The following is a 16,433-nucleotide window of genomic DNA, read 5'->3' on the forward strand; positions in this document are numbered from 1 at the left end:
TATATTAACATATAAAAAATTACAAAAACATAGAAAATAACAACACGTAATTCTAGAATAACTAAGATACTTCTATAATGTTTGGCATAAAAGCAACAGGAAATAAAAATAAAACCTACAAACAATATAGACCTAATACCAAGAGCAACTTTGTGTGAAATCCCATGAGATTCAGCTAATATACCATAGAAAACTCAGAGTCTTAAATGCATTTATTAGAAAACAAGAAATAATTAAAAACAAGAGGAGTTCCCATTGTGGCTTAGTGGTTAACGAATCCAACTAGGAATCATGAGGTTGCGGATTCAATCCCTGGCCTTGTTCAGTGGATTAAGGATCCCGCGTTGCCGTGAGCTGTGGTGTAGGTTGCGGACACGGCTCTGATCCTGCGTTGCTTTGGCTGTGGCGTAGGCTGGCAGCTGGAGCTCCGATTAGACACCTAGCCTGGGAACCTCCGTATGCTGAGGGTGTGGCCCTAGAAAAGACAAAAAAAGACCAAAAAATAATAATAATTATAATAATTAAAAACAAGAGAATTAAGATTCAATTCAAGAAGGAGAGGGAGAAATAAAACAATTAGCTAGCTAAAAATCATAAAACTGGAGTTCCTGTCATGGTGCAGCAGAAACCTGACTAGGAACCATGAGGTTGCGGGTTCAATACCTGACCTTGCTCAATGGGTTAAGGATCCAGCTTTGCCATGATCTGTCGTGTAGGTTGCAGACATGGCTTGGATCCAGCGTTGCTGTGGCTGTGGCATAGGTGGGCAGCTCCAGCTCTGATTAGACCCCTAGCTTGGGAACCTCCATATGCCATGGGTATGGCCCTAGAAAGACAAAAAGGCCAAATAAATAAATAAATAAACTAGTAAACTAGAATGTAGAGAGAATAGAAATGGTTAGCAAAACTAAAAGTCAAATATTTGCAAATACCAATAAATGATCAAAAAACTTGACATGTAGGAAAAAATCAGATTGGGCACAAATCCAAAACACTGGAAAGGAAAAGACTTTAAACACCCCAAATCCAAAGGAGTTAAAACAGTTATTTATGAGAAAAACTTATATATAACTCAACATTAAATTACAAAACTAGATGAAATGGATGAAAATAACTAAAAAATGACCCATAAGGATAGAAAATCTGAATATACATCAATAACCACATAAGAATTGTTTTTTAAATTTTTTGGCTTTGCCTGCAGCATCTGAAAGTTCCTAGGCCAGGGACTGAACATGAACCACAGCAGTGAGCTGAGCCACAGCAGTGACAATGCTGGATCCTTAACCCCCTAGGCCACTGGGTAACTCCAAGTATTTAAAATTTGAGTTCAATGTCTATGATCCTAAAAGGCAATAGATACTGATGACTGATGATCCTATTGGCAAGATCACATATAACTGTTGTTGAACATATAAAAATATGGAAATATACCCAAGTCATTTTACAAAGTTAAATGAAGTCAGATAACAAAATGGACAAAGAAAGCTCAGGAAAACTACTCCAATCTCATGAACAAACATAGGCAAATTTTTTACATAAAATATTAGCAACATACAATCTGTGTATGTGAGGACTAATACATCATTATCAAATAAGGTTTATTCCCCAAATGCAGAAATAGTTCAACACCAAAAAATGTATTTTAAGGAGTTCTATTATGACTCAGTGGGTTAAGGATCCTGCATTGTCACTGCAGCACCTCAGGTCATTGCTGATGCGCAGACTTGATCCCCAGCCCAGGAATTTCCGCATGCTGCAGGTGAGGCCAAAAAAAGAGAAGAAGAAAAAGAAAAGAAAATGCATTTTAAGACTGTCTATTAAAAACTCTAAGGAGGGGAGTTCCCGTTGTGGCTCAGCAGTAATGAACCAAACTAGTATACTTGAGGACATGGGTTTGGACCCTGGCCGTGCTCATTTGGTTAAGGATCTGGCATTGCCATGAGCTGCAGTGTAGGTCACAGATGCAGCTCAGATCTGACATTGCTTGGAGACGGGATTAAGATGGCAGAATATAAGGACTGGAACTCAACTTTTCTCCTAAAAACAACAAAATTCACAGCTAAAGACTGAGCAATCTCCACCCAAATGGACCGGAAACCCATACCCTACTCCAGAAGAAAAAGAGAAGGCCACATCCACAGGTAGGAGGGGTGATGTCGTGATATAAACAACCCCATACCTCCCGGGTGGGAAGCTCCACAGACTGAAAACTAACTGGCTCACAGAGACTCACCTGCAGGAGTGAGAGTTCTGAGCCCCACATCAAACCCTCACATGCTGGGATCTGTCACTGGGAGAAAGAGCCCCTGGAGCATCTGGCATTGAAGGCCAGTGGGGCTTGTGCGCAGGAGCTCCACAGGACTGGGGGAAACAGAGACCCCATTCTTAAAAGGCGCACACAGACTTTCATGGGCACTGGGTCCCAGGGCAGAGCGAGGTCTCCACCGGAACCTAGGTCAAACCTGACTGCAGTTCTTGGAGGACATCATGGGAAAACAGGGGTGAATGTGGCTTGCTGTGAGGGAAGGACATTGAAGGCAAAGCTCTCGGGAATATTCAGCAGCTGCCTTTCTCTGGAGGGGGCCATTTTGGGAAAATCTGGCCCCACTCGTCAGTCAGTGCTGAGAAGCCCCAGGGCAAACAACAATCCAGGTGGGGTCACAGCCCCGCCCCTCAGTAAACAGGCTACCTAAAGAGCCTCAGGCACACAGCAGCCCCTAATCCCATCCAGAGACTAAGCCCCACCCACCAGAGGGATTAGAATCGGCTCCACCTACCAGTGGGCAGGCATCAGCCCCTCCCATCAGGAAGCCTACAGCAAGCCCCCCATACCGACTTCAGCCACAAAGGGGGCAGACACCAGAAGTAAGAGAGGCTACAACTCTATTATCTATAAAAAGGTCACCACACCAAAAACCTATAAAAATGAAAAGACAGAGAACTATAACTCAGATGAGGGAGAAAGGAAAAACCCCAGAAAAACAGTTAAGCAAGGAGGAGATTCTCAGCCTCCAGGAAAAAGACTTTAGACTGTTGATGCTGAAGATGATGCAAGACATTGGAAATAAACTGGAGGCAAAGATGGATAACTTACAGGAAACACTGACCAAAGAGATACAAGCTATAAAACTTAAACAAGAAGAGATGCAAAATACAATAACTGAAATAAAAAACTCACTAGAAGCAGCTAACAGCAGAATACAGGAGGCAGAAGAACAAATAAGCGAGGTGGAGGACAGATTAGAAGAAATTACGGATGCAGAAGAGAAAAGAGATTGAAAACAAATGAAGAGGGTCTCAGGGAACTCTGGGACAATGTTAAACACACCAACATCCGTATCATAGGGGTGCCAGAGGAGAAGAGAGAGAGAGGGGGACAGAAAAAATATTCCAAGAGATAATAGCTGAAAACTTCCCTAACATGGGAAAGGAACCACTCACTCAAATCCAGGAGGCACAACGAGTACCATAGAAAATAAACCCAAGGAGGAACACACCAAGACACATAATAATCAAAATGACCAAAATTAAAGACAAAGAGAAAATCTTGAAAGCAGCTAGGTAACATACAAGGGAACTCCAATAAGGTTATCGGCAGTCCAGAAGGGAGTGGCATGATATACTTAACGTGATGAAAGGAAAAAACCTCCAACCAAGAATACTCTACCCAGCAAGACTCTCATTCAGATTTGAAGGAGAAATCAAAACCTTCTCAGATAAGCAAAAGCTGAGAGAATTCAGCAACACTAAACCAGCCTTACAACAAATACTAAAGGAACTTCTCTAGGCAGGAAAGAAAAGATCAGCAACAGGAAACAAAAATTCCACAAATGACAAGGCTCACCAGTAAAGGTATATATACAGTAAAGATACGAAATCATCCATGCACAATTATACCATCAAAATCAGAAATCATGAGAAGAGGTGGGTACAAATGCGGGACACCAGAAATGAACTTGCAATTAAGAGAACAACTTAAAACAATCTCATATACATATAGACTCTTACATCAAAACTTCAGAATAACTGCAAACCAAAAATCTACAATTGATACACAAACAAGGAATCTCTGGAGAAGAAATATATCTCATCGAAAATAAGTGCATAATCCACCATGAAGGGGGTCATTTGACATCATTCTTGGAATGCTGAAGTCTTCTTACATCTGATTCTGATTTCCTCTCCATCAAAGACCTTATGATAATTATAATTAAATAATGCCACTGTACAATTAAATAATACAGTTCTACAACTGTATTATTAATAACCATTTCTCTCCATGGTACAATGTAAAGTCTATAATATCTTGTTTATCACATCATCTAGAATGGTGTAATGCCTTTATTGCAGAATCAATGAGATGGAACAAATTGTGAGGACATATTTATATAGTTACACTGTTTTTTAACCAACTTATGCATTTTATATTTTACTTATTTTCAGAGGGTGTATTATTTTTGTTATGCTTACCAGTTGTTATTCTTTTTATTAGGCTATATAAAATATTTAATGGTATATAAGGCTTTCTTCTTTGTAAATTTTAGTTGCATAATATAACAATTTAATATAATGCTAATTTTTAAAGAAAAATTGAAATGCAATAGATAAAACTAAGTAGTAAAGATGAAAGCCATAAAATTGGGATAAAGTATAGAATAAACTTCCTATTTGTCTCAGCATATTTTCCATTCCACTTCTCCAGTGGGAGTCACTTAATCTGTTTCTTAAGATCCATGTTATAATAATCTGTGTGAATGTAATTGTGTGTAAATGTATGTATTTTATTCTGTAAAAAAATAAAAAAATAAATTAAAAAAAAAAAGATCTGACATTGCTGTGGCTGTGGCACAGACTGGCAGCTGCAGATCTGATTCAACCTCTAGCCTGAGAAGTTCCATGTGCCATGGGTGCAGCACATCCCCCCACCAAAAAAAAAGAAACTTTACAGAAGGACATAAAAAGAAAAGTAGATATAGCACATGCAAAGATATAAGGATTTAACATTGCAAATATGTGAATGATGCATCAGGTTTCCCTAAAACACCATAAAAATGCTAGATAATCCATAACAAATATCCTTTTACAAGTATGTCATGCTTAAAGAAAGTAAATCAAATCTGAAGGAAGCAAAATGGAATGATAATCAGAAACTAGAGGTCAACTTGCTCTGAAGTCACAGCTACCCTCAGGACATTGGCTGACTTCAACTGCCTAAAATTTTCTATCTTAATGGTATGAAAAGACCCCAAGAGATAAAAAGTCCTTCAAGGACTAGCACTGAACCTCTTCACAAAATCAGAACTGTATAAGGCCCACAGATCAGTGAAAGGGGGGAAAAAATCCATCTGACTTCAAAGGCAAATGACAAGGAACATTTTTGTCTTGGCCTAGACTCTCAAGGAAAAGGAGAAAAAACTGTTACGGATAATTTATTATTACACAAGAGGCCCCATACTCAAGAAGCTGCTGAATTAGACTGTTTCCCTAGAAAATGGAATTGTTGAGTGATATATGCAATACAAATGTTTGAAATACATGAAAATATCAAACACAAAATCAAAGCCATGAGAAACAGAATGTACAGAAGAAAAAGAAAAGTAAGCTTTAGGGGAGAGGGAAAATATCAAAGTTCTAGCAATAAAACAATATAATCAATTATATTAAAATCTTGAGAGAAAAAACCTTAAAACAGCCAGAGAGAAAATACAAATTACTTACAAAAGGAATAACAATGAGATAGATGGTAGACTTCTTAAGAGCAACAACAGAAGCCAGAAGAGAGCAGAATAACATCTTCAGAGTGCTGAGAAAAAAATAACTATCAGTATAGAATTCTATACCCAGTTTGATCATCAGGCAAGAATGAAAATGAAACAAGGTTATTGTGCAACACCAACACAAATAAAAATGAAGAGCATTTATTAACAATAGATCTTGCCCGATGTATTTAATGATAAATAAAATTATTCAAGTAGGAAGGTATGATGGAAGAGAAATAGTGTGCAAATAAAAGGATAATCATGCAAATAAATCTACAACCAAATGCTTTCATTATAAAACAGAGAAAATGTCAATTTTGGGGGTTAAAAGAAAAGATATCTAGAATCTGCCAACAAGAGCATACTAGGAAAGATTAATCAAAGTTAAAGCATTCTAAGATCCTTTATAATGTCCTGGGAAAGGGAGACATTAATTACAGCCTTTATTTTATTTTATTTTTGTCTTTTCTAGGGCCACACCCATGTTATATGGAGGTTCCCAGGCTGGGGGTCTAATTGGAGCTGTAGCTGTTGGCCTACACCAGAGCCACAGCAATGCTGGATCAGAGCTGCATCTGCAAACTACACTACAGCCCATGTCAATGCCAGATCCTTAACCCACCGAGAGAGGCCAGGGATCGAACCCAAAACCTCATGGTTCCTAGTCGGATTCGTTAACCACTGAGCCATGGTGGGAACTCCCTAATTATAGCCTTTCTTAAGCATTTGTTAAGTGACACAAACAACGATAATGATTAAATGACCAAAAGAGGCAGAAATACTGCCAAATATTTAAGCTGACTAGTAATTACAAGCTTAATGTTATACAATTTTTTATCTACAAATTGAGAGATATTTTAAAGCTGTATCTAGCATTGGTCAAAGAATACAGTCATACATTGCTGGTACACTCTGGATAAGAATTTTGTGAAAATGAAACATGTATTTGACATAAGAGATGTCAACATCACTTCTCTCTATAGAACCTCAACTCACTGCCAAGAGCAGTCACTAATTAATTTCAAAGTAAACTGAATCCTTTCTATCTGTGTTTTTCAACTTGTTGGCCTTGAAATCCTAGGGATGAGAGTGGGGCATATAGTTTATTATAAGACCTCTGCAAAACAGTGTGCAAATCAAATATTGTATGGGGGAGTTCCCATTGTGGCGGAGCGGAGATGAATCCGACTAGGAACCACAAGGTTGTGGGTTTGATCCCTGGCCTTGCTCAGAGGGTTAAGGATCTCGTGTTGCCGTGAGCTGTGGTGTACGAAGCAGACACAGCTTGGATCTGGCGTTGCTGTGGCTATGGTGTAGGCCAGCAACTGTAGCTCCGATTTGACCCCTAGCCTGGGAACCTCCATATGCCATAGGTGTGGCCCTAAAAAGACAAAAAGAAAAAAAAAGACAAATATTGTATGTGGATTGAATAACTCAGCATTAATTAAAACATCTACTATCTAGTAAAGTATTTAATTTCCTTTAAAAATTTATATTTTTCAAACATCATTTTAACTAATAATAACTACAAAGCTGCATTTGCATTAAAAGGAATATAGTGCATGTGATAAAAACTAATAATAACCAGTAAAAGCAAAAAAATTAAAGATAACCAGTAAAAACATATAAATAGTTTATGTTTTCCAAATTAAACATGGGAGAAAATGGAGTTACAACAAAACAAACTGTAGCCATCCTAATTAAGGAAAGATTTTAAAAGGAAGCACAGAAGGTCAAGAGAGTAAACCAAAAGCATAAAATACGGGAGAAATAAACCCAAGCATATTGGCAATGACAATTAAATTTTAAAAAATTCTCAGATATCATATTACAGTGGTTACCCAGCATGTCTGAACATTTGAACAACCTAAGGAACTTCAAAAAATAATGGTAATTGTGTCTTATGCCCAGAGATTGTGATTTAACTGGCCTGGGATCTGGAATTTTTAAAAGTATCACTGATATTTCAAAGTGCATGTAAGTTTGGAAATAATTTCTAAAGATTTTCCCAAAGTTGTTATGCCAATTAATACTGATATCAGTAAGGTATAGAACACTAATTAAAACAGATTTACTCACATAATTCACATAGCTAGAGTTCACTCATTTAAGAGTACAAACAACTCACTGGTCTTTAATATATTCAGACTTGTGCAGCAATCACCACAATCTCATTTTATAACATTTTTACTACTTCAAAAAGCAATCCTGGGAGTTCCTGTCACAGCTCAATGGTTAACGAACCAGACTAGAATCCATGAGGACACGGGTTCAGTCCCTAGTCTTGCTCAGTGGGTTAAGGATCTAGCATTTATTACTACTTGTAATATGTATTTATTAAATAAATAACATGTATGTACATATAGATGCATACATATATTATTTTTGTTCCCTCATTTACTTTGTATTTCTCCCATGAGAATATAAGTTTCAGCAGAATAGGAACTTTGTTTAGATCATTATTTCTCCAATTCCTACTGCAGTCCTTGGCACAGAAAAGGCCCTCCAATAAATAAACATATTTTTAACAAATGAACATACTTTAAGGATAATTATATGAGTCTAAATTTTTTTAAAAATCTGGAAAGGAATTGACTCGAAAGTTTATACAAAAACAAGATTACAGGGGTGAAGAGAAGCACTCCTTCCTCATCTGAAAGTGAGAAGAGGAGTTCTCGTCTTGGTGCAGCAGAAACGAACCTGACTAGGAACCATGAGGTTGCCGGTTTGATCCCTGACCTTGCTCAGTGGGTTAAGGATCCGCCGTTGCTGTGAACTGTGGTGTAGGTCATAGATGCAGCTCAGATCCCGCGTTGTTGTGGCTGAGGCTGTGGCGGGCAGGTGCAGCTCTGATTTGACCCCTAGCCTAGGAACCTTCATATGCCGAGGGTGCAGCCCTAAAAAGAAAAAAAAAAAAAAAAAAAAAAAGAAAGAAAGTAAGAAGAATTATCACAAAAGACTAAAAGGGAGAAGAAGTAGGGATTAGGTGGGATTCCTTAGGGAGATTGTTCTGAAAACCCTTGCTTTGTTTCTCAAGTCAGAAGTCTTTGGGCCCTGCAGGGGAGTGTACTAACCAAAAACTTCATATGACCTTCAGAGAAAAGAGGAGGAAAGGGGCAAAAGACAATTATATTCCAGGGACTTGAAGAATCCAAAAAATAAAGTCATCACCTAGGTGGGAAAATCACTTATTAAAGATTTCATTGATAGAGGCTCTGTCCCAATAAGGCCTATTGGTTTTTGCTATAGGAAAAAGCAATAAACTTTCTTCGACAATCACAGGTTCTATAATTCCCACTGTGGCTCAGAGGAAACGAATCTGACTAGCATCCATGAGGACACAGGTTCAATCCCTGGCCTCGCTCAGTGGGTTAAGGATCCGGTGCTGCCATGAGCTGTGGTGTAGGTCACAGACATAGCTCGGATCTGCTGTTGCTGTGGTGTAGGATGGCAGCTACAGCTCTGATTTGACCCCTAGCCTGGGAACCTCCATATGCTGCAGATGCAGCCCTAAAAAGACCAAAAATAAATAAATAAATAAATAAATAAAAAATCACAGGTTCTTCCTGAGCTATTTTCCAATAAAAGGTGGTTCCGGCATATTCATTCGATGTAAAATACTAAGTTCTTAAAATGTGATATTCAACTACAAAACACAAATAAGAGAATGTGTTTTGGTAATGGACTATGTTGACCTGAATTGCTAGTGAAATGCACTGATCCACCCTCTCACTTCAAAATTAATATAAACTCTTCTGTTGTTGGAAAAACAATTATTTCTGCAATTATTAAAAAAATATCCACAGCTGCTCTGGCAGATCTAAACTGCAACAGTGCATAAGAGCCTGTTTTTTCTGATAATATTGCAGCTGCCCCAGAATTCAATTCTCACTCCTTGATCATCAAAGAAGACAGCAAGGAAAACAGGTAATTGGACTTGAAAGATAAAAAAGATAAAGTGTGCCCAATGAAACTATCTCTGTCCACTTGCGGTAATTTAAAACTATTCTTTTGAAAATAAGAAGAAATTCAGTTAATTACTTAAAAACAATCTTGAAATAACACAAAAGAAAGCATCCATTCCAAAGGAAGAGTCTGAAATACTAGGGGTAGATCTCCTTACCGAGTGATACAAAGTTACTATAGTTCTCCAACATCACATCTCTATACAAATCCCTTTGAGCAGAATCCAGGTATTCCCACTCTTCCTGAGAGAAGTCAATGGCAACATCCCTGAACATTACTGATCTCTGAAACACAAACATAAGACTAGTTGTGGAAATAGAGAAAGTATTTATTCGACGGAAGAGGAGATGATGGAGCGCTCTCTACAAAGAACACAACAGGGCAAACGGGCTGGGAAGCCTCTTACGTGGATGAGACCCTGAAGAAATTGATGCTTCTGAAGTTCCTTCTTATGGCTGTCGCTATACATATTTCCTCCATATAGAATGTCTCACTATACACATAAGTCTGGGAATTAATAAAGCAAATGCAATGTCCTAATTAAACGAAAGAGCATGAATATCCTGTACAATGTGAATTTCATATATCATACACTCTCAAAAATGCAGGTTTCTCTTTCTTCTTCTCTATTTAAGAAGGAAAAACTCGGGTAAATTTTTCCATAAAATTCTATAAAATCTCTATCTTAAAATATTTGTATAAAATTAAGGAATTGACTGAAACCTCAGGTTCACCATCATATCATAATTACCTTATCATTTCCTCTATCATTACCGTTGCCAGTAATTTAGTTAATATTTTAATAGGCTGTAGAATAGCTCCATATAATGAACATATTTGACTTAACATTGAACATTTTAGGTTATATAAAAACCTCATAAGCATTTCTTACTTTGGGGAATTTATAATTCTTAACAGCTTTTCTATGTGAATAATGATCTTTCTTGTCACTATTCATCACTTAAAAACGTGTCTTGGAGTTCCCGTCGTGGCGCAGTGGTTAACGAATCCGGACTAGGAACCATGAGGTTGCGGGTTCGGTCCCTGCCCTTGCTCAGTGGGTTAACGATCCGGCGTTGCCGTGAGCTGTGGTGTAGGTTGCAGACGCGGCTCGGATCCTGCGTTGCTGTGCCTCTGGCGTAGGCCGGTGGCTACAGCTCCGATTCAACCCCTAGCCTGGGAACCTCCATATGCCGCGGGAGCGGCCCAAGAAATAGCAACAACAACAACAACAAAAGACAAAAAGACAAAAAAAAAAAAAAAACAAACAAACAAAAAAAAAAACGTGTCTTTTCCTTAGTCTCAGCAATAGGAAAGTGCAAAAGGTAATCCAAACTTACAGGATTAGCATAAAATGTTGCATCTCAAAATGACCCCTGTTGGTATTCGCCAATCATGGATTCCCAGAAAAGACCCCTGATCTCTCTGTATTCAGTCCCTAATCATGTACCTCATCTTAAAAGCCCACAAAGCACGAGCTCTTGCCAGGTATGGACACTAGGCCCAGTCAAGACCGTTCCTATCTTGTCTAACCAAGAAGCTTAGGTCTAATAAAAGAAATTCAAAGTTTTCCCATGTGTGGTACCACTTTAACATCTTTTAAAATCAGGGAATCTGATATGGGTGCTCTCAGGCAAAAATGCTCATTGAATATAGGTCAGATGAGAAAGACACAACACTCTCACTTACAAGAATGGAACAATCTGGAAAGCATATTTCTGAGTGGGGTAGGTCAGGAAGGAAGTTTTAATATAAGGAATGCAAACATGCATATACTCTATAAAAAGGTGATTATTTAAAGAGGGCACAAGGAAACACTGATTACCTGAGCCATGGTTTTTACAGCTGCAAGAAATGATCGATTATCTTCTGGATTCCTATCTTAGAGAAGCACAGAGTCTGCAAAAGGCAGTGCTGGGGAGGAGAAAACAGAAACATGAGATCATGATTTTTGCGAAGCTCCAAATGAATAAGTAAGAATTTTCTTTGTTGTTGTCCTTTTCCTGTCTCTTTCTCCCATACCCAAAATAAACACTAAGCAGGAGAGATACAGGTGGTGGTTCTTAACGTGGTCAAACTCAATGCTCTCTCTACACACAAGAAGAAAATATTTACTTCTCTACTATTTCTGAGATGAATCTTATAGACAATAGGAGTTCCCATCATGGCTCAGCGGAAACAAATCTGACTAGTATCCATGAGAATGCAGGTTCAATCCCTGGCCTCACTCAGTGGGTTAAGGATCTGGCACTGCCGTGAGCTGTGGTATAGGTCGCAGACGCGGCTTGGATCTGGCATGGCTGTGGCTGTGGCATAGGCCAGCAGTTACACCTCCAATTGTACCCCTAGCCTGGGAGCCTGCATACGCTGTGGGGGCAGCCCTAAAAAAAAACTTATAGACAATAAAACACATTCATATATATTACACCAAAAATAGAGATAATGACCAACTGTTATATTTCAATACGTCAATGATTGCACACAACTACACAGAAGGCACAAATAATTACTTATGCTTACAATTACTTAAACACATGTAGATTTATAAGATTATAATATTCAACTTAATACTGTCGACTTCTCTTATTTAAAATTGACATTTTGAAATAAAGGCCGTGTGTGTGTGTGCTTGCGTGTGTGTGTAGAATCAATGAAATGCATTATCTACAAATGGAGACTTCTACAAATATGTAATACTGGGAAGTCACACATCACAAGCAGCATTGCCACCAGTGCTATAACTTTTCAAAACATTTTTAAAAAACCCAGTAAATCTCTGAATAAAACAAAATACAATATTTTCTCAAACTATAGTAGCGTCCCTGTAAGGTTTAGCCAACAGTAAAACTGTGCAACAATAGTAAGTTAGATATATCCAGCAGATTGAAAAAAATCATGCAAAAAAATGCTTTATGTGACATGTTCTAGACCCAGGTAATTATAAACCCATTTTTTCCTCCAATTATAGTCCTCATTTTGAAGGTTACAAAACAATTTTTTATGTGCACTGCAGGACATCTAGACTAGAAGTCAGCAAGCTAATGCCTACTAACTATTTCTAAAAATAAAGCTTTACTGGAACACATTTACCCTAATTCATTTATATACTGTTTTTGGCTATTTTCACACTGTAATGGCAGAGTTGAATAGTTACAAGAAAAAGCATATGCCCCATAAAGCCAAAAATATGTACTCTCTAGTCCTTTACAGAAAAGCATCTAACCTATGACCTAGTTTGCTTCAGTCCTTCGAAAGTCAGAAGCCTTCACCCTCCACCCAATTATTTTATTTTATTTTATTTTTTATTTATTTTGTCTTTTGTCTTTTCAGGGCTGCACCTGCCACACATGGAGGTTCCCAGGCTAGGGGTCTAATCAGAGCTATAGCTGCTGGCCTACACCACTGCTCATGGCAACACCGGATCCTTAAACCTACTGAGCAAGGCCAGGGATCGAACCCACAACCCCATGGTTCCTAGTGGGATTCGTTTCCGCTGCATCACGATGGGAATTCCTCCACCCAGTTATTTTAATATTTACAAACATTCAGCTATATTTCCAAAACATCCTTAGGGAAAGTCACTGTCCCTACAGAGAATCATTGATATAGGTGCTCAATAAACACTTAATTAGAAATTCCATTTCTTCCAGCTGTGGTAGATAACTATGCCCACCCATCATAACAAAATGAATTCACATAAGATGAAAATCACGATTAAAGAAATTCATCACAGAGCTGAAGACACAAACAAATTTAAGTAAATTAAACTCTAAAAAGTGCCAAGCTCTTTTTGGTGGTGGTGGGGCACACCCGTGGCATATAGAAAAATTCTTAGGCCAGGTACTGAATCTGCACCACAGCAATGACCAGATCCACTGCAGTGGTAACACCAGAAACTTAACTTCCTGAGCCACACAGGAACTCCTGCCAAACTCTTTTTTTTTTTTTTTTGGTCTTTTTAGGGCTGCACTTGTGGCATATGGAGGTTCCAGGCTAGGGGTCCAATCGGAGGTGTAGACACCACAGGGATAGCCATGTCTTCGACCTACACCACAGCTCATGGCAATGCCAGATCATCAACCCACTGAGCGAGGCCAGGGATCAAACCCATGTCCTCACGGATACTAGTCAGGTTTGTCAGCTGCTGAGCCATGATGGGAACTCCTTATCAAGCTCTTCTTAAAAGATGCTCATAGATGCCCCTATCTCTGGCAGGGCCTAAACTAAATTTTAATCACCTCAGAGGTAAATGGCCCAAAGATTCCAATAAAAAGACAATATCAAGACAAAAGAGCAAGTTTCAACTATATGCTCTTTAGAAGTAGTGCTTTTTTTTTTTTTTTTTTTTTTTTTTTTGTCTTTTTAGGGCTGCACCCATGGCATATGCAAGTTCCCAGGATAGGGGCTGAATCAGAGCTACAGCTGCCAGTCGATGCCACAACTGCAGCAACACGGGATCTGAGCCACGTCTGTGACCTACACCCATAGCTCATGGCAATGCCACATCCTTAACCCACTTAAAAAAGGCCAGGGGTCGAACCTGTGTCCTCATGGATGCTAGTCAGATTCGTTTCCACTGAGCCATGACAGGAACTCCAGAAACGCACTTTAAAAAAAAGACATAGGTGGGTTAAAAATTAAGTAGAGGAGTTCTTCCTCTGGCACAACGAGATTGGCAGTGTCCATCTGCAGCACCAGGGCACAGATTTGATCCCTGGCCTGCACAGTGGATTAAAGGATCCCGTGTTGCCGCAGCTGTGTAATAGGCTGCAACTGTGGCTGGGATCTAATCCCTGGCCTGGAAACTCCACGTGCCATGGGGAAGAAAAAAAAATTTAAAAATAATAAAAAAGCTTGTATACCTGTATATAAGGCCAAATGGACTTTAAGACACACAAATGAACAAAAAAGACAAAGAGCAACAGTGGATGTAAATGATAAATACATCAAGAAAACACAGTAATCCTAACTGTGCGGACATCTAACAAAAACGCATCAAAATATATAAAGGAAAACTTGGAGTTCCCATCGTGGTGCAGTGGTTGACGAATCCGACTAGGAACCATGAGGTTGCAGGCTCAGTCCCTGGCCTTGCTCAGTGGGTTAAGGATCCAGCGTTGCCGTGAGCTGTGGTGTAGGTTGCAGACGCGGCTCGGATCCCGAGTTGCTGTGGCTCTGGCGTAGGCCGGTGGCTACAGCTCCGATTCAACCCCTAGCCTGGGAACCTCCATATGCCGTGGGAGCGGCTCAAGGCAAAAGACAAAAAAAAAATATATATATATATATATATATAAAGCAAAACTTGACAGAACTAAAGGAAGAAATAGTCAAATACATAATCAGATTTGGAAATTTTAACATCTTTCCTTTGGTAATTGATACAAGAAGATTTTTAAAAATCAGTAACAATATAGAGGATTTATACAACACTATCAAGTACCCTGACATAACTGACACCATACCCAACTGTCAAGAGCTGAGTTGTGCTAGAGAGCTGAGCTGCCAGTTGTTAGAAAAGCTGATGAAGACAACAGCCAAAATGAAAATAACACTCAAGCCTTTCATCTTTAATCAGTTACTAAGACAGTATAAGCATGAGGCTAACCCAGAGAAAGTGCTGACTCTCCTACTGTTCCATTTTCTCCCATGGAACAGCACCTACAGATGGTCAAATGGATAATGCAAATGTGCAGAATCATCTCGCTGCCAAGGGAGTACCAAACAAAAGGCTCCTCCAATTTCATGGATCAGACTGGGATAGATGGGGGAAGGGCTAGGAGAGGAAACATACTGAGTTCAGAGTCAAAGCGGAGAAAGAGTGTCTTCAAGGTTTGCCTCCGTATCCATGATAAGAAAGTCTTGGCAGATGTGCCTAATAAAGAAGTATCATAAAGAAGGTGCTTGAGCTAGGAAGACAGACATACATAGGAGCATGGCTGGTCAGGAGGGCGTAATCTTTGGGCTGCAACTCCCTTAGGATACTGCAACACAATGGCTATCCACTAAGTCAGGCAGGGGGAAGAAACAAGTATGAAAAAAATAGATATACATTTTTTTTTGTGTGTGTGTGTGTGTGTGTGTGCGTGCATGCGCTTTGGGGGCCGCACCCATGGCATATGGAAGTTCCCAGGCTAGGGGTCCAATTGGAGCTGTAGCTGCCAGCCTACACCACAGTCAGAGCAACACAGGATTCGAGCCATGTCTGCAATCTACATCACAACTCAGCAATGCCGGATCCTTAACCCTCTGAGCAAGGCCAGGGACCAAACCCGAGTCCTAATGGATACTAGTTGGGTTCATTACCGCTGAGCCATGAGGGGACTTTCATGAAAAATATTTTAAATCTGAATCATTCAGAGAATATTTTCTGGAGTACCTGTTATTGCTCAGTTGGTTAAGAACCTGACTAATATCCATGAGGATGCAGGTTCAATCCCAGGTCTCGATCAGTGGGTTAAGGATCCAGCATTGCCACAAGCTTGGGTGTAAGTCACATAAGTGGTTCTGATCTGGTGTTGCTGTGACTGTGGCATAGGCTGCCAATTGCAGCTCCAATTCAACCCCTAGCCCAGGAGCTTCCATATGCCATGGGTTTGGCCCTAACAAAGCAAAATAAAACCCCAAACAAACAAAAACCCAACAACAGAGTATATTTTCTTGTCTTTGTCCAAACACCAGTAAATTGGAAATATCACTAAGAGGTCA

At 39.3% G+C, this 16,433-nt stretch overlaps 1 protein-coding gene across 8 annotated transcripts in view; it reads right to left on the reverse strand.

The window, feature by feature from the left end:
- Positions 1-16,433, reverse strand: part of LOC102164547 (uncharacterized) — an 86,886-nt gene that overhangs the window by 53,410 nt on the left and 17,043 nt on the right. For 5 of the 8 annotated variants that reach the window (XM_084960631.1, XM_084960629.1, XM_084960626.1 and 2 more), the window contains exon 1: positions 9,886-10,042. In XM_084960631.1, the coding sequence (XP_084816757.1) occupies positions 9,886-10,027 (142 nt within the window). In that variant the 5' untranslated portion in view covers positions 10,028-10,042. Of the gene's footprint in view, positions 1-5,721; positions 5,777-9,885; positions 10,043-11,553; positions 11,643-16,433 lie in introns of those variants that run through there. The other 3 variants (XM_013998421.3, XM_084960624.1, XM_084960625.1) reach the window with 3 other exon arrangements.

This window comes from Sus scrofa, chromosome 6 (genome assembly GCF_054392235.1).
Source record: "Sus scrofa isolate SSC_HxYL_T2T_F1_AM1 chromosome 6, Sscrofa_HxYL_maternal_Yorkshire_Landrace_v2.0, whole genome shotgun sequence".
Classification (NCBI taxonomy): Eukaryota; Metazoa; Chordata; class Mammalia; order Artiodactyla; family Suidae; genus Sus; species Sus scrofa.